Source organism: Dermatophagoides farinae, chromosome 4 (assembly GCF_024713945.1).
Source record: "Dermatophagoides farinae isolate YC_2012a chromosome 4, ASM2471394v1, whole genome shotgun sequence".
Lineage (NCBI taxonomy): Eukaryota > Metazoa > Arthropoda > Arachnida > Sarcoptiformes > Pyroglyphidae > Dermatophagoides > Dermatophagoides farinae.
Window position 1 is genome coordinate 5,851,630 of NC_134680.1, and position 24,238 is coordinate 5,875,867.

At 28.4% G+C, this 24,238-nt stretch overlaps 2 protein-coding genes across 17 annotated transcripts in view; one reads left to right on the plus strand and one right to left on the minus strand.

Annotated features, from left to right (window-relative positions):
- The first annotated feature begins 2,199 nt into the window (after positions 1-2,199).
- On the plus strand, positions 2,200-9,770 carry LOC124490296 (cGMP-dependent protein kinase 1). 2 transcript variants are annotated; one of them, XM_075730887.1, is made up of 9 exons: positions 2,200-2,426; positions 5,337-6,483; positions 6,554-6,659; positions 6,737-6,800; positions 7,381-7,874; positions 7,938-8,423; positions 8,507-8,669; positions 8,733-8,875; positions 8,954-9,770. In XM_075730887.1, exons 2-9 carry the CDS (start codon positions 5,397-5,399, stop codon positions 9,612-9,614), a joined length of 3,204 nt encoding a protein of 1,067 aa, XP_075587002.1. In that variant the 5' UTR covers positions 2,200-2,426; positions 5,337-5,396; the 3' UTR covers positions 9,615-9,770. The 2 variants fall into 2 exon arrangements, with proteins under 2 accessions (XP_075587002.1, XP_046908723.2); XM_047052767.2 differs by lacking the exon at positions 2,200-2,426 and adding an exon at positions 5,134-5,171.
- The window catches only part of LOC124500641 (Death-associated protein kinase related), a 28,833-nt gene continuing 14,297 nt past the window's right edge, over positions 9,703-24,238 (minus strand). For all 15 annotated transcript variants that reach the window (XM_075730897.1, XM_075730890.1, XM_075730892.1 and 12 more), the window contains 6 exons: positions 13,268-13,483; positions 13,032-13,170; positions 12,388-12,514; positions 12,252-12,300; positions 12,002-12,181; positions 9,703-11,931 (listed from right to left, as the gene is read on the minus strand). In XM_075730897.1, coding sequence (XP_075587012.1) covers positions 10,641-11,931; positions 12,002-12,181; positions 12,252-12,300; positions 12,388-12,514; positions 13,032-13,170; positions 13,268-13,483 — 2,002 coding nt within the window. In that variant the 3' untranslated portion in view covers positions 9,703-10,640. The remainder of the gene's footprint in view (positions 11,932-12,001; positions 12,182-12,251; positions 12,301-12,387; positions 12,515-13,031; positions 13,171-13,267; positions 13,484-24,238) is intronic.

Here is a 24,238-nt window from a genome sequence, read left to right on the forward strand (position 1 = left end):
CATCATCATCATCATCATTGCTGTCTATAGCCAAACATGTTATTACTAATCGAAATTATTTGGTACAAAAAAAAGAATCCAATAATTCAATTACATTGTCATTGCTATTTGGTTGTTTTTGTTACCGTGTCAGTGTGTGTGTGTGTGTGTGTGTGAATGTGTCTGATAAAAATGAAAAGATAGGAATTAGATGATAAAGATGAAAAAAAAATCACTGTACTTATCAAACAAATGTAAAGTGAAGAATCATGAATTTCATGATTGACTGAATTGGATGATTAATTTCTTGTATGAATACAAAATGGACTGAAATAAAAAAAAAATATAAGCGGGTATATGCATTCATTCAATTATTTATTCTGGATGAATGTTGACGATTTTTTTTTTGAAAAAAATTTTTTTTCATTGTTTTGTTTTAGCAGTGAAAAAAAATATACTGATTTGATGATGGAAAAAAATCATCATCATCATGAATATCGTTTCATTTTGGTCAGTTGATTTTGGCCATCTATTTGTACATTATTGTTGTTATAATCATTATATTACTGAGAAAAACAAAAACAATGACAAACTTTACAACAACAACAAAAAAAAACGCTGAAAATTAATCACCATCATTACAGTCATTATAAAATGCCATCTCTCTGCTATACTGACGAAATAAAAAAAAAAAAAATTATCTACTACCCATTCACCAAACGAAAAGATTAAAAAAAAACGAATTTGGCAAATTTCAATTTTTTAATTGAAAAAATAATCGGATTTTTTTTTGCAACCCGGCTCTCTCTCTCTCTCTCTCTTTCTTTGTTTCAACTTGACTGTGAGGTAGGTAGGTGGGTAACCTCTGCAAAACAAAGCAAAAAATTCGTGTGATTAAACAAAATTCAAAACAACTGTGATTGAGAAATGATTTTTGTTCGTCTGTTTGTTAAAAAAGTTTTCTCTCAGAAAAAAACGCTTTACTATAATCAAACTTTTTTTCATTTTATTGATGCAAACTTTAAAATAAATTGCCGGTTTTGATTCAGAATATTCTTCTTTTTTTTTGGTTTCAAATTCAATTTGTCTTATTTATATTTCAACATTCTGCTCAACTGCTGTATATTTGATGAATAAAATGAAAAAAAAAAATTATTCAGGATCAATTTCATCGATCGAGACAAAAATGTTCAAATCACATAATTAGTCAATAATCACAGCCAGGTGGTATATGTGTGTGTGTGTGTGTGCATGTGGGATGGAAATATTTCATTTGTTTCTGATCATCTTATATTATCTTGAGACATATTCGTTTCGATTCTTCATCTTTGATGATGATAATAATGATAGGAAGGAATTTTTTGTTTGCGATTACGCATGCTTGGCTCGTTCACATATTCATTCATTTTGATTTCACCGATTCTGGATCATCATTATATAATCACATAACAGTATACATTGTGTTTACAACATGATCATCATTGAATTAGATTCTTGAAAACATCATGGTCATTCATCATTTATTTGTTCATTCGAAAGGATTCTTTCATTTTTTTGTTTTGTTTCATTTTCATTCATTCATCCAATGGGTTTGTGTGTGTTTGGGTGAATGAAAGCTAAAAATTTTTATCATTTTTTTTGTTGAAATTTGATAGAAAATTTCTCGAATTTTCTTTTCTTTGATTTTTTTTTCGTTCTTCAATTCTTATTTTCAATGAAATTTGATAAAAAAAAAAAAAAATAGAATTTCTCAATTTATAACTGTTGAAACTGAATATAAATGTCAAAGCTGAATGGCAACATTTCATCAGAAATCAACAAACATTCTCGATACTGTTGATTTGATTTGATGATTATTATATATATAAAAGTGAATGATTCGTAATATTTTTTTTCCATTGAATTTAAACAAAAAAATAAAAAAAATAAAAAAAAAATAACTTGTGCTCCATGTATATCGAATGTCAAGTCAATTTTATTTTAATCAAAATCAATTTCAATTTCTAATTTCTAATTCTACAATAGCAACAACAATATATTTACTATTATTCTGTGTGCGTGTGTGTGTTTGTCTAACCATTTCAAATTCAATTTCTGTTTCCTGTCATTCATATATTCCTGCTGTGTCTGTTTGTTTGTGTGGGATTTCTTGATATTGGTTTTTTTTCTGTGTGTGTGTGTGTGTGTGTATATAAACAAATCGACATGTTATATGTGAATAATATACACATTTAGAAATGACGACGGACAAACACAATATAAAGTGATGATGAGTATACTCAGTGTTTGTTTATCAGAAAAAAGTTTTTTTTTTGAAATTTTTGTTATTCATCGAACATTCATTCATTCATTCACATATTAATTTTCATAATGATGTAACATCATTGTATATACAATTGGATTGAGGCAATAAGAATTTTTTTTTTTGTCTTTTCTTAAAACATAATGTAAGTATCCGATTAGATTCGAAATTGGATTTCAGAAATCTGATTTTTTATTCATCTTATCACTTGTTTTGTTGCTTTCAACAAGAAAATTTAATAATGATGATGATGTTGATTATTGCATCGATGAGATGATGATGCCCTAAAGCTGCATGATGAATTTAGCTTTTCTTTTTTTTGTTTTGTTTTGTTTGGTTAACCCTAGAAAGGTAACCTACGTAAAATTTATGCTTTTTGCACTTCAAAATGTTCCAAAAAAACACTCACGATGTTAAGACAGCTGGAACCCCTTTCTATTCCTCAAGAATATATTTCTACACCTTTAGAAATAGAAAAGATCCAGTTTTCGCCTTTTATCTGTTATCTATAAGCTCAGGCGTAAAAGCTTGTACGTAAAATTTACGTATAGTTGCCTGAATCAGCATAGAAAAATCTTAGAAAATTTTGCTGAGAGCGATAGTTTCGGAAATTTTTCCCAAAAAACGTCATTTATGAATAAAAATAATTTTAATCTTTTTCTTTTTTTAATCTTTTCACTTGTCAAAAACGTTTTTTCTCGCAATATTTTTTGAAATAAACGTCTTTTCTGTTCATTTGTTTATGTTTTTCACTTTATTCAAAATTAAAATGCTTGCAAAAAGCGTTTAACAACGACCGGATGTAAACGTTGTGGCACCGCCCCCGTGGCGAATATCAGATAAAAATTTGTCAATCATGTTTCGAAACACAATCATCGATTGATTAATCATATTTACAGGATCATTTTTCATTTTTTCTTGACGCTGTGATAATTTCAAAATTGACAATAAAAAAAAATTCAAAATTTATACCATATCTTTGATTTGATATTTTTGAACTTTCCACTTTTGAAAAATGATTTTTTTTTCTTTAATATAAAATAGAGGTGTGATTCAATGAATAAACGTTAAAATTTAACATAAATAATCAGATGAATAATTTTTATAGCGGAAATAAGTTAGGCATATCAACTACGTAAAATTTACGTAGGTTACCTTTCCCGCAATATCGATAAGGTTACCTTTCTAGGGTTAATGGAATTTCGAAAACAACAATAAAACTTTCATTTGATTCAAGAGAACAAAAAAAACTAATTAGACTTGATAATTGATTTTGGTTGTTGATTGAAAATCTTTTTTTTTTTTTGCTTGTTTTGCCTTTCTTTTTTCCGGTTTTTTTTAGAATTTCGCGTTGTTACCCATTGTTGATTGAAGATTTTTCTTTTTCTTTTTGGTCCAAATTTGGACAAAAATTTATTTGTTTTTACCATGGCTCTCTCTCTTTTCTTTGATTTTTTCCTGTGATGTGGACGATAATGATGATGATGATGATAAAGAATTTCCAATTCTTCGATTAAGCACATTGTTCATTCCAATTCCAGTGTTATAACGAATCATCATTGGACCAAAAATCGAAATTGAAAATTAAATTTATTCCAAATTACCATCACCATCACCACCACCACCACCACCACCAACATAAGAATCATTTGTGTGTGTGTAAGAATCCTAATGAATTCAAATTGTTCATCATAAAATAATAATCAATGTGACCACAACAACAGAAATCTCAGAAAAATCAATTTCAATTTATTTTATTCGATTTTTTCTTTGTAGATTGGATTCCAAAGAAAAAAAAATTTTTTTTCTGTCGTTGACATTTCTCGTCGTCGTTGTTGTTGTTGTTATCGTCCATATTAAATTCTCTTTTTGTTTGTTCTTGTGTGTGTGTGTGTGTGGATTATTTTCAATTAATTTGTCACAATCTTGATTTGTCAATAAGGATTCTATGAATCACTTAAAGTTTTTCTATTCAATTTTTTTTCTAGTTTTTCAATGTTTTTTTTTTGTGTGTGTGTTTGTGTTGCTTGTTTATTTGTTGTTGTTGTTGTTGTTGTCATTTCTGCTTTCAGTCTATTGACACTTTGTTGTTGTTGTTGTTGTTGTTTGTACATAGAATCAATATATTAACTTTTTTTCATTTCAATGAAATATCAATATCATTTGTTTATTTAATTTGAGTGCATATAGCGTCGATCAATATGTTCTAAATAGCCCCAATAAAACATCATCAATTTTTAATTGATTTAAAAGCAGAAAAAAAAATTCGTCTTCAGAATCATTGACAATGAAATGAAATGATAATTTCATAGTGTATGGTAATGACATTCTTGAAAACAAGAATAATAAAGTTTTCTTTTTTTTCTCATTTTAAGTAGAATATAAAAAAGAAGAGAAAAAAAAAATATTCTTGTCATTGAAGAAAATGACGATGAGAAACTTTTCCACCTAATAATAATAATAATAATAATAATCAGCCTTAGGAGGAGGTTAGGTTACCCAAATATTCTATTCTATTCATTTAAATTAATTATAAAAAACTTGTGATTGACTTTCTCTCTCTCTCTCTCTCTGAATGAATCACATAAATATATTTAGCTTACGCGATAATAATAATAATAAATTTTAAGCCAAGAAAAAAAAGAAAACATAGAAATTTTCATTTTCTATATGTTAAATCAGTCAATCAGATTCTCTCGGTAGATAGTAGAATGAATGGTTTCTTTTGGTGAATAAATTTTTTTTTTGTTTGTCGGTATAGCCTGATGAATGAATATATATATATATGAATACAGTGTAAATCAGATGGATATTTCAGGTGAAAACAACAACAACAACAACAACAGCAGAAAAAAATTTTTTCCAGCTGAATTAAATGCAAATATTTCTGGTTTGTTTTCTGTTTTCAATGGAAAAAAAACTGGCTAAAAAGAATTCCAAACACTTTGATAATATTATATACAAATTAATTTTCATAAAATAAATTCCAGATTGTTGTTGGGTTAACTTTTTAATTTTGTTTTTGTTTTTATTCTCATTCTTTTTTTTCTATCAGTGTTTCGCTTGTTATATTTATATACTGTATTTATAAATCAAAAATCCAAATGTTCGAATAATGGGTAATCATACATCTACATTTAGACGATTACAAACGACAAATACAACACCAACATCATCAACAACGTCGACAACAAGAAAACAACGAGAACATCAACGACCAATTAATACATATCATCATAATCATCATCATCATCATCTGAATCGTTTACGATTCGTTAATCATTGTCCATCATCATCTTTGTCATCATTTTCATATCATAATCATTGTCCTACTAATAATAACCTGAAAACAAACGTAATAGATATGGAAATTGATCATCCAATGCAGATTGAATCAAAGAATGATAATTTATTACATAATTTGAATAATAAGAAAAAATTATTATTGGATTCTAATAATAATAACAATAATGATGATTCGGACATAATCAATGATAACAATGAATTTAATAATCTTTCCAATGAAATGGATCGTCTTCGTCATGAATTACGTGATTCAAAACGTAAAGTTTATGAACGTGAACAACAATTATTGAAATTACATCGTGAAGTACATAAACTTCGATCTGTATTGGATCATTCAGATGCAATGAATGTTACATTGAAAATGACATCATCACAACAACAACAACAACCATTTGATTCATTTTTTGTTAACAATTTGAATGCATATGATCATCATATGAATTATATAGATAATTATAATCGATTAGATGTCACACAACCAGAAAAGAAAAAAGGTGTTAGTGGTGAATCATTAAATTCTACCGGTAATAATGGTATTGATGATGGTGGCAATGATGGTGTTAAAAATCGATCACAGAAAATTATCAATTTTTTTTGGAAAGATTTTGATTGTCGCCGTATCATACAGGAAGCATTGATGGATAATTCATTTCTAAAAAATTATCTGAATAATGAACAAATTGATTTGATTGTTAATTCAATGTATGTAAAAGAATTCGCTAAAAGCCGTTATATTTGTCGTCGTGGTACATACGGTTCACATCTATACGTTATAAGCTATGGTAAATGTGAAGTGATCGATGCTCGTGATCGTCCGGTCAATCAAATGGGTCCAGGTAAAGCGTTCGGCGAATTGGCATTATTATATAATTGTACACGTACGGCATCGGTACGAGGTAAGTAAATTTAAATGAATGAATGAATGAATCTTTTCGTTTTTCGTAATACAAAAACTCACATCCATAGCATTGACAAGAGTACGAACATGGGTATTGGATCGTAAAGTATTTCAAATGATCATGATGAAAACATCATTGGATCGTACGAATAGTATTAAACAATTTTTGAAAAAGTTTGTATAACCAATCAACCATTCATTTATTTATGAATTTCATTGATTTATATTATTATACAATAATAATACTACAGGGTTCCATTATTGCAAAATTTAAACGATGAAAAGATTACGAAAATAACGGATGCCGTTGAAGTGGTATGTATGGATACAAAAAAAGATTTTTCTTACTCAATAATATACCCTTTCCAAAGAAAATAATCGAAATGAATCGACAATTTTCTTCAAAAGACAAAAGGAAAAGAATAATCTTTGTTTTTCATGTTGCAAATTCTTTTGTGTGTCGATATTGTAACCTGATTCCAATTGAATTGCAATTTCATGAAAAAATTTTTTCCATAGAATAGAATAGAATAGAATAGTGGAAATTCATTCGAATTAATTTCGAATCAATGATTATAAACGAAAGATCGAATGTAATCGGATATTTTCCTTTCAATAACATTTTCATTTTCTTATGAATTTTTATTTTTGTTTTTTTTTTGTCCAAATTCGATGATGGACAATTTTTTTTGTCGATATATATGTGTATAATCAAATAGATGAAACCTTTGAAATGTTGAAAAGAATTTCAACAAAAAAACAAACAAACAAATAACCAATAATGATAATAATCATCTGATCATTTTTTTTGTTCATTTTGTTCTGTCTTATATTTTCCATTTGAAACATTCAAAAAAAAAACGGAAATGATTATCGAATCCATTATCGAATCAAGGATTATTATCCACGCGGTGAATACATCTGTAGACAAGGATGTTTCGGTGATTCGTTTTATATTATTAGTAAAGGTTCAGTTAGAGTGACCAAAGTCCGGTCAATCAATAATCCTAATAATCACCAATATTATCAACAATATTCAATGTTTGTCGATAATAATCATATTAATGGAAATAATATGAATGATGATAATGATATTGAAATGGCCATTAAAGAAGATACAATACGTACATTAAATGAAGGAGATTATTTTGGTGAACAAGCACTATTATTATTGGAAGGTGCACGTGAAACATTACTTACAACACCATCTAATAATAATAATAATCATAATAATATTGATTTGACGGCAAAAACGGCATTGATAAAAACAGAATTATCCGATAATATTGGCGCTATACGTACGGCGAATGTTATTTCCGAAGATTGTGAATGTCTTGTATTGGATCAGACGAATTTTTTCAATCTTCTTGGTGAATTACAAGAGATAAAGTAAGTTTTATTTATTTATTTTTTCCAATGATTTTCACTTTGTTTTCATTTTGTGTTTTTAAGATATAAATCTTATACCGATTCAATTAATGGTAATCGAAAACATTCAAATACACCGGATATGATGATGAATGAATTGGAAAAATATCATCATTATCATTATTCAAAATCATCAACATTATCGTCAACAACTAGGACGATTGTAAATGAAAATGATCTTACACCATTTGAATTGTTTATTAAGAATCTAAAATTGACCGATCTTGAAACAATTACACAACTAGGGATGGGTGGTTTTGGTGCCGTCAATCTTGTACGTTGTTATCATGATCATGATAAAGTGTTTGCAATGAAAAAATGTTCAAAAGAATTTATTCGTGCCTCACGTCAACAGCAGCATATTGTTAATGAAAAATTAGTGATGCAATGTGTTGCCGGCCATAATCAATTTATAATTAAATTATATCGAACATTTCAGGATGATTTTAATGTTTATTTTCTTATGGAAACGGCACTTGGCGGTGAATTATGGACCGTATTAAGGCAAAGGTAATAATAATGAACAAAGCAAAAACTGTATTTGACAATTAATTAATTCAAATTTGTTCGTATACGAACACACATATATGCAGAGGACCATTCAATGAACAATCCGTCCGTTTTTATACGGCTTGCGTTGTTGAAGCATTACAATATCTACATTCAAAAAATATTATTTATCGTGATTTAAAACCTGAAAATTGTCTACTCGATTCGGATGGTTATTTAAAGTTAACAGATTTTGGTTTCAGCAAGGTTTGTATACGAGAAAAAAAAAACAGAATGGAAATAATTTCTAATAATTTGTTTTTCTTTTAGCATTTACCGGCTGGTAAAAAAACATGGACATTCTGTGGTACACCTGAATATGTGGCACCAGAAATTATATTGAATCGTGGTCATGATAAATCTGTCGATATTTGGGCATTAGGAATATTGATTTATGAATTATTGACTGGATTGTAATTATTAATTATCCATGATTATAGTTTCATTATTATGAAATTAATTTCGCTTTTTTTCCCACCATCAATATATAGGCCACCATTCATATCGAGTGATCCATTACAAACATATCATATTATATTACGTGGTTTTGATTCAATCGGTTTCGATGAGAATATATTCTCAAAACATTGTGTAAATCTTATACGTAGTCTTTGTCGTGAAAATCCAAATGAACGGCTTATTATACGTGGACGTAATGGTTATAATGATATTAAACGACATAAATGGTTTACCGGTTTTAATTGGAATAATTTGTTGCAAAGAAAAATGATAGCACCAATTGTACCGAAATTAACATCAAATACTGATACAAGACATTTTGAATGTTTCAATACGGATGACGTAATCGATAAAGTTATTGGTGATAATAATAATAATGATCAAAAACCTAAAGAAAAATTTATAAAAAATAAACATTCCGGTTCAACATCATCATCATGGTTTAAATCATTGTCCAATTGTTCGGGTAGTGGACGTAATTCATTAAGTAATAAAAAAACAATAACAACACCGGAACAACAACAACAACAACGTACAGATCATAAAAATAACAGTGGTGGTGGCGGTGGTATTGACGTAAATGATGAAAATGACAATCATCATAGTAGTGGTGGTGGTGGTAGTGGTGTCACTGGTGATGATGAAGAAGATAATGATTCCTTCAATGATTTTGATTGGGAAGCTTATTTCTGAAAGTGTAAAATCAAATACCAGCAACAACAATTCAATTTTTTTTTCGTTTTTGTTTTTAATCTTAAGTTTTTAAATTTTAAATCTTAAATTTTTATTTTATTTATTTATTTTTCACTCAAATATAAATCAAAGATCAATAATCATAATAATAATCAATCATATTATATATGTTGTGTGTCTAATATGGACAGTTTTTGTTTCATATTATTATTATTTTTTTTGGTGAATTTGTTTCTATATCGTAAATAATTAATATGAATTGAAAAAGGATAAAAAGGTTAAAGATTCTGATGTCTGAATAAGGAATGGGTTGTGTGTGTGTGTGTGTGTGTAATAATAAATGGTAATACCATAAAACAAGATAGAAATAAGTGGATTGTTATTGAGATAGATACATTAAATTTTGTTTCAAATATGATGAACCAAATGGATTCTTTCGAGAAAGGAAAAAGAGGGTGGAAGCAAGAGAAAAAGATATACGAACAACAAAAAAAAGCAAAAAAAAAAACAAACTAACAGGTGGGAAAAGTTTTGTTTGGTTTGTATATTTTGATTTTGATTTTGAGTTGATGTTTCAATGGTGTTCACTTGGATTTTGGCCTCTTTTTTTTGTTCTTCAATCTGTAACATGTACATTATTGATTGTAATGATTTAGTATTATTGTTGAAAAAAAATGTTGGTCAATCATTGTGAATAATAATAATGATGATGATGATGATGAGTAGGTTGAACTTATGAATGACATTCATAAATATTACACACATATAAAAAAAGGATAAGCTCATAGAGTAAGGAAAAAAGGATCAAAGTCATACAAACACATATACACACACACAAATGATAAGTTTGTATCGAAATTTTTGAATCAAGAATTTCCTAACAAAGCTCTTGAAATAACAAAACATTTGATTATTTGTATTTGCCGATTGTATGATTAATTAATTGTTAATATAGACTTTTTTTAGGTTGATTAATCGTGTTTGATGTTATCATCATCAATGATTATTGTTGTTGTTGACCTGTATTTAAAAACTATAGCCATCATCATCATCAACATCATTATTATTGTTGGTTGATATCTTTATCATTGGTAATGATGTTTGATGAATGATGGTCGTTTTTGTCGTTGTCATCATGGCAGTTTGTTGATGATGATGTTGAAATAACGATGGATTCGTATTATTATCATTGATCTTTTTGGTAAATAAACTATCCATTGTTGCCGATGTTGTTATTGAATGTGTTTCAACAGTGGCCAATGGTATGGTTGATATATGATTATCATACACATCATCATTATGTAAAGGCGACGTATTCAAACGTTCCATTGATAATGAACGTAGATTTGAATAACGTCTTTTCCAATGATTATTATCATCATCATTGATATCATAATCATCAATGGATAGATAAAATTTTTTCGATGGTGTCGATGGTGGTGAATGATCATTATTGATGATAGAATTAACAGAATTTTCTTGTTTAGATGACATCATCATCATCATCTGTTGATTTTGAACATTAACCAGCAATGTTCTTGATGTTCGATCACCGGAAATTGTCGTCGATGATGACGATGACATTGAACTTTCAGAAGTAGATTTTTTCGATGTTGATTGTAATGAATTTGATACAATTGCAATAATTGATTTACGATCGGGAAATATATCCGATGAAAGACGTTTATGATGATATTTTGTATTCATAATAAATGGACTAAGTAGATTTTGTTCAGGTTGTGGTGGTATTTGATTTTCTTTATCATCATCAACAACATTATCATTTGAACTTTGACCAGAATTCATTGATTCAATGGCTTGATTTGTTACATTATTATCAATTTGTACATTTTGACAGCTATCCATTTTATTGTTGTTGGCTTTAGTGATGTCATCATTTGTCAACATTGTATCACAGATATTCTCGCCTAAACCTGAATCACAATTACTTGATGGCAATAATGAATCTTTTTCAACAACATTTTGTTGTTCTAATGGTTGTTGTTGTTGGTGGTGGTGGTGGTGGTGGTGATCCAATGGATCTTCCAATGAACTAATGGATGATAATGTCATTGATGAGGATTTCGAATCAGATGTTGAACGAGATTTAGCCATCGCCAGATCTTCATCATCATCATCATCATCATCATCATCTGAATGTTTATCATCATCTTCTTCTTCATCATCCAAATCGGATGTTTGATTATTTGAATCAATCGTATGTTTAAGATCATTGATTGATGATGTTTCACACATGTTATTATTATCCAATAATAACCATGGATGTTGTAGACATTCATCACAATTTAATCGTTTTCTATGAATAAAGCAAAAGGAAAAAAATTAAATAAATTTGATTTAGAAAATAAAAGAAAAGCAAAACATACTTTGGATCTCGATTCAATAATTTTCTAATAAAATTTTTGGCATCATCTGTTATATGGCTGAATAATTTATCAGGAAATTCGAGATCACTACTTGTTATATTTGAATATGTCTGCTGTTTATCATCACCACCGAATGGACTATGACCACTCAATAATACATAGGTTACGATACCAAGACTCCTGAAAAATGATGAAAAAAAAGAAAAAATTTAAATTTAAATCACAATCAAATTGTATATATCAAACATACCACAAATCAGATGCTAATGATATTGGTTCATATTGAAGAATTTCAGGAGCTAAATTCAAAATACAAACAACAACAAAAAAACATGAATAAAACAACAAAATAAAAATAGACATGGGATTCAAAAAAAAAAACTTACGCATATAATCAACGGTACCCATTATTTCACGAACTTCACAATGATCTTCAATCATACGAGATATACCAAAATCACATAATTTTACATCGGCATTAGGTAGGGCGTCAGTGAGCAGTATATTTTGTGGCTATGATAATAATAATGGAAAAAAAAGAAAAGAAGGAAAAAAAATTCAAATATCAAACATTTCAAAACAAATATATTGTATATATATAGAAATTAAAATTAGAAAAAAAAGTTCAAAGTCAAAACGAAACGAGAAACGAGAGCAAAGCTATTTCTTAACAGATTTCAAAGATCGAAGAGGAAAAAAAACAACAACAACGAAATTTTTTTTTTCAAAATGTCAAACATTAATTTTCAAAAATTGATGACGATGACGATGTTCAAAACGATTATGTCTATGCTTATGTGTGTGACATAAGCATATTCAAGCAATTTATCTTAGCTATAAATAGCCCTAAATAAATTGGGAGCAATTGTGCCCAAAAAAAAAATTGAAATCGAAATCGAAATCTTTTTTTCTGATGAATATTTTAACGGTCAAAAAATTATCATCATCATCGTTGTCGTCGTCGTTGATTTTAGAAGCCAAATGACGAAAAAAAAATTATCTAAAAAAAATCTAGACACACTGTGCTTACCTTGATATCTAGATGGGCAATATGTTTCTGATGTAAATATCTTATGCCTTCGATTATTTGCCGTATAAGACGACGACATTGTCTTTCATCGATTGATTCTTCATCATCCAATACTTTTTGTAATTCACCACCTTCGGCTCTGTTTTTTTTGTTGTTGTTGTTGGAATGAAAAGAAAAAAAAACAAAATTTTTAATTTTTTTTTGGTTTGTTTTGTTTTTTTCAATTTAAAACTTACAATTCAAGTATCAAAGTAAAATCTAACCGGGTTTCAAATACTTCATATAGCCGTACAATGCGATCAGAATCAGCTGCAGATAAAAGTACACGAATTTCATGTAAAATTTCATCGGTAACATCACCATGTCTTAATCGTCGTCTTTTCATTATTTTTGCTGCATATTGTCGGCCAGTTTGTCGATGTTTAACACGACGTACACAAGCAAATTTACCCCTATGGTTGTGGTGGTCGGTGATATATTCAATAATAAGAGAGGAACAAAAAAAAAGAAAGAAAATTCATTAAATTTTATTCAATTTAAAAAACAAAATTAAGATTTAATCACAAATCATCGTCATCATCATCAACATAATCCATTTAGGCCATTCAAACATAACATCCTTCAAAATCGATGACTCACTTTTGGAACAACACTACTACTACTACTACTGGATAAGTATTGAGTCATTATGCTGAGAAAAAAAAATTACTTTCAATCATTTGGATGTGTTGTGTGTTCAAACATTATTCATTTTTTTTCAATAATAATGATAAACGGCTGACACACACACACACATACACACAAAGTCTGATGATAAATTGTATTGAATCCAATGGATCATCAATGTCATCGATGATGATGATGATGACTAAATTATACATTCACTCAATTGATGTGTGTAGGTGGTTTTGGAACTCGAAAGTAAAAAAAAAAATTTTCAATTTTTTGTCCTCATCACTAAAAACGCCAACGTAACAACAACGTATTACCGAGAAACTCTAAACAGGGTGATAAAGTGGCGAAAAAAAAGAAAAAAAAATTGATGAAAATCTTGGCCACACAACACATGAATCATGTGTATTTGATCAATAATCGATAATAAACAAAATACGAATAAAAAAAGGGTTCATATACACGATTATATTACACAAAATAATGATCACACACACATCAAACATTAAGATCATCATCGTACGATGATAATATAATGATCATGTAAAATTATTCATTATTCTCTTGGGTTTTTTTTAAAAAAAATCAGATAAAAATTTTTTTACCAATATTTCTGGGTCAAATTTATCAATTTTTCATTGTAGAACCAACCAAAATATACCTCAGAGAAAACAAAAAATATTAGTCAAGTGATTTACACAGCAAAAAAAAGTGAATAAATTTAAATCAATGATGATGAATAGTCATCATCATCATCATCATCGAATAAATGAGTGATTTTATTTTTTGAACCAATCCCAGATAGATATAAAGATGGATAGATTGGTCAAACACTTTCAGTCATATATTGGTGGATATATACGCAAAAAGTCAAAAGTAAAATTATTCAGATCATCATCATCATTAATGGGAAGAATTATCTATGTATGTGTGTGTGGTCAAGTCAGGTTAATCCCTTTAATAGTGGCGACAAAAAACACCAATCCATATTAACACCTATGATGACTATATATATGTGAACGATATTGATTTTTTTTGTTTTTTGATTGAAAACAAAACCAAACAACACAACACAACACAGCTGAGTGAAAAAAAACAAACAATAAAATTCATTTTCAATTTCTATTTTTTCAAACAAACAAACAAAAAAAAACACAATATTCCAGATCATCATCATCACCTGCAAAAGATAATCAAAATTTACTGGACACACACGAAAAAAGTTAAAGTTGACATACAATATTCTCTCTCTCCCTTTCTTTCTTAATCAGCATATATATGATTGGTCAACACACATCGGTCAACATAGCTATTCATCAAACTTATGATGATAACTGGTGATGTTATTTTTGGAATTTTGAATACAAAAACAAAAATTATCCAATAATTTAAAAGTAGGAGAGTTGAAAAAAAAAACAAAAGACAATCGAATCGATTCATTTTTTGTTTCGTTTTGTTTTATTTTAGAAATTCAAACAAAACAAAAACAAAAACAAAGAATGATGATGATGATGATGATGAATAGGATTAGATCGAAATGGTGTTATTTTTTTCCAACGTAGTGGATTAAAAGATATGGATGGATATATTTTGTTTGTTTTCATTTTCATTTGATGGTGAAAATGATGATTATTCATTGACAAAAGGATTTAAACAGAATTTTTCTTCTGATTTATCGAATAATAAATCAGGATTTTTGTCGTCATCATCATCACTGATAATAATAATTATAAGGATTTCAAATTGAAAGAGAAAAAAAAATTTTTTTTGTCGAGGTCATTAGTTTGTTTGTCTATTCAATTCAAAAATTCGAAAAAATAAAAACCAGCCAACAAGCCATCCAGACAAATTGTAAACATCATCATGTAATGATGTTCCAAAATTAACTATGAAATTCGTCAGAACAAAAACAAAACAAAAAAAAAATTTAAAATTTTTCAAAACGCTACATGAGACCATGAACCAAATGTTCGATACATACACAGATAGATAACATCTATCTATTCACTATATATATCATACATATGGTTTAAAAATGTTATGGCTATAAAAAGGCGGTGGTCAGTGTTTTAAATAAATGTTCAATCAACTATATCTCTCGGTGTGTAGGTAATAATTGATTACAACTTTCAAACAGAAAAAAAATTGATGATGATGATAAGCAAGCCAACAAAAAAAAAACAAAAAAAAATAGGATCGACATGGTTTTTCAATGTGTCATCATTATCATCATCATTTTCATAGCCAAACAATCATCAATGTATATCCAGATCAATTTTCTTCTTCATATTATTATTTTTTCCCAATCAATCGATCAATTATAACGGAGGCTATTCAATTGTTTTTTTTTCTGTTTGAAAGATGATTGTTTTTTTTCCATTCCATTTTGATCATCAATAAAAGAGATATGTGAATGCAATCATCACACAGACACACAGAAATAAATCAAAAAACAAACAAAGTGTTAATTAAATTAAAATGTATTCAGATTTGAATGAGATTTTCTTTTCAGATACGAAAAAAAACAAAACAAAACAGATCGACTATCCAATTCGAAAGAAAAGAAAAAAATACAAAACAAAACAAAACATCCAATATATCGAAAAATCTAATCATCAAAAATCATTAATTTTGTATGTTAGTCCATCCATCCACTATATACTAATCAACATAACAACAAAATGACCACAAGGACACACGTATATTGAAACTCCCAAATAATTGTTATCATCATTATTATCAGCAGTAGCAGTGGAGAAACCACAAACACACACACAAAAAAAATGATCATCAGACCACAATCATGAGGAGTGGACAAAATAAATTTGTTCAACTTTGGGAACAAGAAGAAAACGAAAAAAAAAAACAAAATTTGTACCTTGTGGCCAAAATTAAAACACAGACAATGATGCAGACAAGAAAAATAATGATGAAAATCTATTGGGCCCAAAAAAAAAAATGTAAAAGATAAACTCATGAACAACAAACGAATACAGACAGAAGAAAAAAAAATCCAATCAAATCTTGCAAACTTCTTTGGGTTTTTGCAACAACAAAAACAAAACAAAAAAAGGGGAATTTTTCTCATTTACTCAACACTCACACACACACAGACACAATTATGATGATGATGATGACAATCAAATCATCGTAAAAGAAAAAAAAATCCTCGGTCTTTCCAAACAACAAACACAGGCGTCGAATTTATATATATGAAAAAAAATCAATTATCAATCTATCCTTGTTTGATTGATCAAAATTGATATGACCATCAACAACATCATCATCAATTGTCAATTTAAATGAGATTTAATCACACACACAGATGCACATTACAAATCCGATAATTCAAGGCAACAAGAAAATGTAGAAAAAACGACTGAATTGATAAATTAAATTATTGTTGAAAATTGACAAATACAAATGTAATCAAAAAACAAAAATCCGGATATTCAAGAATGTTGCCTTTGTGTGTGTGTGTGACCCGGAATATAAACAAAAAAAAATTATTCATTTTTTCCCACGGTATCATCATCATCATCATCATCGATGTTTATATTTTTATATAGATTACATTATGTTCCATGTTTACCATGTCTGTGTATTGTGTATGGACAACACAAATGTTATCATCAATTATCAACACACACAATTATTTTATTATGAAACAAATATAATCGTATTATTTACATTCTATTTTTTTTTCTTGATGCATGATGATGATAACAAAATACATTTCCGGACAAATTAATGGATTTTTCATTGTACGAAATAAAAAAAAAAAAATAAAAACAAAACAAAAAACGAGATTTATCGATCATTAAGTAGCTATAAATCTTTAATCATCATCATCATCAATAGCAACTGTTCAACTACTTCCCACAACATATTCAAGGCGTTGTCTCGTGTTTTTTAAAAATTTTTTTTTTTGTCACAGAATGATATATATTCACAAACAAACAAACAAACACACAGAGACAGTGATGAATTTTATTTTCTGTCTCTAAATAAATCGAAAGAAATTGTATACAAAACCAGCAAAAAAAAATCAACCAACCAACCAAACACACACACAAAAAAGATTTAAAGTTTGACCTAAATCCATCAGATCAAGAAACTAAAAAAATAAAATAAATGAATTCACCACAATTGTGTATGTGGTGAATAAAATGCTTGTAGTTTTTTTTTATTTTTGCTTTTCTCTGTTGCTCTCCATTATTGAATGGTTGGATGCTAATGTGATGACAAACAAAATGATGATGACGATGATGATGATTTTATATCACCAAAAAATTTGATGGCAAATACACACCCACACACATATATATACACACACATGATCAGAGTTGTTGGATATAAATTCCGATGTCATAATCATCATCATCATCATCATATGATAATCGCATTAAATATATGAAATAAAAAAAAATAAAAATAAAATCACACAGACACACAGAAAATAGAAATTTTTTTCAGTGAAATATTAGATGCCACACACACACACACACAATGCCGACCCAGCTTATAAACAATTGAAATTAAAATTTTGGTTTTATTGGTAGCAAAGTCTCAGTCAAACTTGATGGGTTTGCCTGTGTTTGTGTGTGTGTAAAATTGATTGATGAATGCCATGGATGCTAAGGATAAGGTTAATTATCCATTCATCTGTCTAATTAAATTGAACACATATGTTACCCCTATCTCTCCCCTCAAAAAAAAATTACATAGTTTTCTATATTTCGGTTACTTGTTACCAGAACAATTAGCAACAACAACAAAAACAAAATGTTTTCGTGTCCGCCGGTAATTATTATCATCATCATTATCATCATGCTACAAATGACCGTTTTTCAATGGGTTGGTTAGTTAGCATTATTTTTTTCTCTCTTTTGAAATTAACCTTGAAATTGTCTTGTTTTGATGATCACATTTAACCTGGTTGTTGGTTGTTAAAAATAACCTAAATGCTTATTATTGTCCGGTCAAATGATGGAAAAAAAACATGGAGAAATTTTTTTTTCTAAATTTATTTATTAAATTTGATTTTAAAAATTTAATTTTTAAAAAAAAATTTCACAATCACACAAATGATCAGATATGATTGAAATAATCATCAATCAATGAAAAAATAAGTGATTAATGAAATTAACCTGGATGGGTATATAAAGATTATTATTATTATAAACACGAAAACAACATATTAAAACAGTTTCAATCGATCAAATGAGATTTTGTATTATCAATAGATAAACAGATCATTTTTCATCCAATAAACATTGTCCAGTCATCAAGTACAACAGTATCTTTAATCTAATCGTCAAAATCCGAACACTTGCTTCTAATCCATTAGCATTTGATCCAATTACAACTATAAATCAAATAAAAAAATTCTAAGTTTCAATAGAAATAAAGAAGACTTGTGTGTTTGTTTCCGCACATTGGATATATGATTATAAACACATAAACACACACACACACACACACACACCGATTAAGCATTATTTAATTCACATAACAATGTTTTTTTCTGGACACGTTTGTAAATTATTATCATTTTTGTCAACATGATCATTCACAATTTTTTTTTGTTTTTCACGTTTTATATAGACCGAACTGGTTTATTATTATGGAACAAGCAGCATTTTCAATTATTAAATAAAAAGATCAAGCAACCTTTGGCAAAAACTATACACATTGATAATGTAATCGAAAAAAGCCATAGCCAATGGCAAAAAATTTCTTCTAAGCTTTCTATATAACATTCAAATTCAAATAATATCAACAGGTGTTTAATATAATACATAAAGTGCGAAAACAACAACAACAACAACAACAACAAATTTAAATTCAAATCAAATCAATGATTTTGAAAAAAAAATCTAGGGCAATTCAAAATAAATAAAAAAAAAACAAATTAAAATTTAAAAATTTTTGAGAAAAAAAAACTAAAAGCTCAAAGGTTATGATGATGATCATCATCATCATGATTAAAAGCATCGATTGCTCAATATCAACATTGAAAGTAAATATAAAATTTCTGCAAAAAAAAGAGATTATTATATCGTCATCAAAATTGGTTGTAAATTGTCAAAGTTTCATATTAAAATGACAAACAAAATCATCAGATCCGTTTTTCTATATTTGTGGTGTATACACTAAAAAACTAAACTAGTGAAACGGAGATTTTTATCACAAATCAAATTAAATCAAATCAAAATACACACACACACAAACAAACAAACAAATGTCCAGTATCAATGAGTGTAATATGATCTTTTTTTTTGATCATACTTGAACCATATCACTTACTTTCCATTATTATTACACAAATAATTTCACTTGACATAGAAAAAAAAATTACATAACACACACACACACACATAGAGGGGAGAGAGAGAGATTTAATATATTCAATTTTCAAAATCAAGGTAAAATGAAATTAAAAATAAATTCAATTTTCAAAATGAATGAATAACTCTTCAACTCTTTTACACACACACACACACACACACACACACACACACACACACACACACACACTTTCAGCTATAAATATACAAAAAAAAAATATCAAGAGGCAAAATTTATTTATTTAAATTTCAAATTTTTGTTTTTCTCTCCCCTAAACACATTAAACTAAACGGTTGTTGTTGTTACTATCTTTGGATTTTATGAAAAAAAATGGTTCGTGGATCATTATCATCATCATCATCATCATCAGCAGCAGCAGCAGCAGAAAAAACCATAATGGAAACCGGTGGTCATTATGTTGTTGATGTTGATGATGATGATGACCACATTGACCATCATGATGATGATGGTGATCAAAATAAAAAATAAAGTTTTCGCTGCACTTGGCCTTCAATATATATTCATCATATATTCATTCATCCATAAATGTTTGGAAAGCAAGAAAAAAAAACTTCATTTTTTTCCCTAAAATTAGACAGCAGCCCTGTTTGTTGTTGTTGGTGTTTGAATTGTGTTTCAAGAGTTTCAGAGAAAAAAAAAACACTAATGGGAAAATAAAATCCAGGTCAATCAGCCGGTTATTATTCGGTTATATTTTTATTCATTTATTCATTGTCATTCTTCGATTAAATTGAATTTTCATTTTTGATCAAAATTCTCTTGAATAAAATGTCTTAATCAATTTATACTATAATAAATCAATTAAAATTAATTCAAATTCTGGCCTCTGGGTAAAAACCAAATCCAGAAAATAAATGGTGAACATCATAATTACATTAACTACCACTAAAAAAAACGCCACTATCAACCATAAAAAAAGGTGTGACATTCTATTTGATGTGAAAAAAATGTTAATTAACCAGAAATGAATAACCAAAAAAAAAAAAAAAAAAAAAATGAAACATGTTCATTTGACCTCGAAACAAAACAATTTGTCAACGATGAAAAAACATTGTTGCTTTTTTTCATAAAGTCATACCATTTCTTATTTTTATCAATGCATCGCATAAATTTTCCTGGTTCATTTATACCGGAACAATTTTCTTGTCATCATCATCATCATCATCAGTGGACAGAACCAAAAGAACAAAAAAAAAACAAACAAACAGGCAAACCCCTGTGTCTGTGTGTAATCGGAAATGAAAAATATCCGTATCCACAACACACACACACACACACATATAGAAACAGAGATGGAGATTTTTTTTTATCTATTTATTTTGTTCCACATTTACAGAAATATTTCACTGAACATACACACACACAAACACTGGACAATTATCCATTATATATAAAAGTATCAAACCGAATGATAAATGAGAAAAAAAAGCTTTTCTTAGCTTCCGCAACATTTTTTTGTTTTTGTTTTTGTTTTGCTTGCAAAAAAAAATCTTTGAATGTAGACACACACACACAACACATTCGTCAACAACGTTTTCATTGTCCATATTATTATATAGATTTATTTAAAATGGTGCCAGGATTAAGTTTTTTTTTTGCAAACACATATAACGAGAAAAAGAAAAAGAATTTCATCAACACCTAAAAAAAAGTAAAAAAAAAATCTAAATTCAATTTGACCTCGATCGAATGATAAAAAAAAACAGTTACATAACAACCAGGGTTAAATAAAAAAAAAAATCAGACGTCTGATAACTTTATTATCAATCCAATGATATGATAAAACGTATTTATATCGATTTAAGATGATATATCAAAGATTTACCCCTCTTTCTTTAAAAAAAAAAGTTTTCATCAACAATACTTTGATGACCCTATTATATATAATCCAAAACGTCAACACTATATATTAGTAGATTTTAAATCATTAGATATCACATCATCCATGTTGTCTTTGTTATTATTGGCGTTGTTCATCCACCAAAAAAAAAAGAATGAAGGGTTACACCTATATGGTATATATGTGGTGGTGGAGGTTGTGTTTGCAAATGGAGAATTGATCTTAACCCATTTTTTTTCGTAATGTGTTAAAATCAATTCCATACATGATGATGACCTCGATTTATTTGATTTGAATAAAAAAAAGGATTAGGATTTTTTTCGGGTAATTGAATTTGTGATTTTTTTTTTGTTTGGCCATGTAAATTGAAATTTTATTTTATTCAATATTTATCAAAAAGTTCAATGTGTGACACAGACACGCAAACACAAACACACACACACACACACAAACATAAACATAAACACACACAAACGATAAATTGATCGATCAATCGATTTATCGATTAAATGCATGATGATATCACCAAAGAAAAATAAAATCGACTATCCATTAGGTCACATTTGGACCATAACAAGAGACAACAAAAAAAAACAAAGTTAATCGATTATAACAACAATGGACAATACTATGGCCATAATAGTTAAAAACGGGACACAACAATAACCGGATACACAAAAATTCCAATTTATCATCATAATGATCATCATCATCACAATAATGTTATCTCAAATAAATCAATCTAAAATTGAATCGATTAACGTAATAACAATGAGATGAAAAAAAACACATGCACACATTATATGAAAAGCGAAAATTTCATATTTTTTTTGTCCACAATAACCAGTAGCACGATTCATCATCATCATCATCATACAACTATTATATAAACACAATTCGTACCATACGTGACTTTGGCATTTTTTTTTCTCGCCTCGATCCAAATAATAATCATCATCATAACCGATATGATCACACACACACACACATACAGTTTATATACATTACATTAATATCATGCAACAGGTTGATGATTGTAATCAAACAGCACAGGTATATATAAAAATAGACCAACACACAAAAAAAACAACAGCCAGCAAACAGGTAGATCTCTATTCACACATAAATAGGATTTCAATAAAATCCATAAAATAAGTGCTCAAGAAAAATTTTTTTTTTTTAAACCAGGATCTTTAAACGGATCTCCATTTCTTCAAAAATTTTTTCATTTTCAAATTCATAATCCAATGAGATTATAAAATTAAATTTGGAAATGAATTCATCATTCATTTATTCATTCATCCAAAGAAAGTGGGCAATTTATATTTATTATTATTTCATGTGAACCACACCACCACCACCACCACCTACGATTTGGCTATCACTTTTGTGTGTGTGTGTGTTTGTGACCAAAAATTGAAACGATTTACAATTTTGGATCATCCAGCAAACATTAACAAAAAGCAGTCACTATATATTGGATTATTATTGCATCATCATCATCAACAACAACATAATCACACAATGATGTAATTTCACTTTCGCCATTTTTTTTTTTGGTTCCAAAATTAGTTTGAATTTTAATAGCAGCAACATATCATCAACAACAATAAAAAGTAAACGATGAACATATAAATTCATCATTTTCTCATCAACTAATCTTCATTCATTCATTCATATGGATATAAAAAAATAGAAAAAAATGAAATTCTTGGAAATTAGAGATAAAGATTTTGACCAGAAAAAAATATGTGTAACAAGCCTGTCTGTTGCTATTGTTGCTGCTGTTCTCGTTATATAACGGCGTGACTCATGCATCTTAATCCTCCCTACTCAAACTCAAAACGCCCACACAAGCTGAATAAAAACATCTTTTTATGCTTAAACATCACTTTCATTCATTAGCAAAAGAAAAAAAACAGATTCGTATCATCATCAACATCAAACACGAACAGCACATACACGCACACACACAATGGCAAAGCCACAAAAAAAGAGATCCATTTAAAGCTTTGTAACAAAAACACAACACTTATGGAGAGAATGGAAAAAAAACCCGAAATTCTTTTTTTTTGCGAATCTAGAACAAAATTCGATCAATCAATTGGATGAAGGGGGACGGCATACAATTGCACAGAAAAAAAACCAAATCAATCGTGTATTTTACCGTTAATTTCACATACACACACACACACATGTTTCAAGGTGATATTAAATGATCCAGTTTGAATCACGAATCAGCTGGTCGATTGTGATGGTGGTGGAAAAATCCAATATCACGATTTTGGACATTTTTCAATGAACGACGAAATGGAGAATAAAA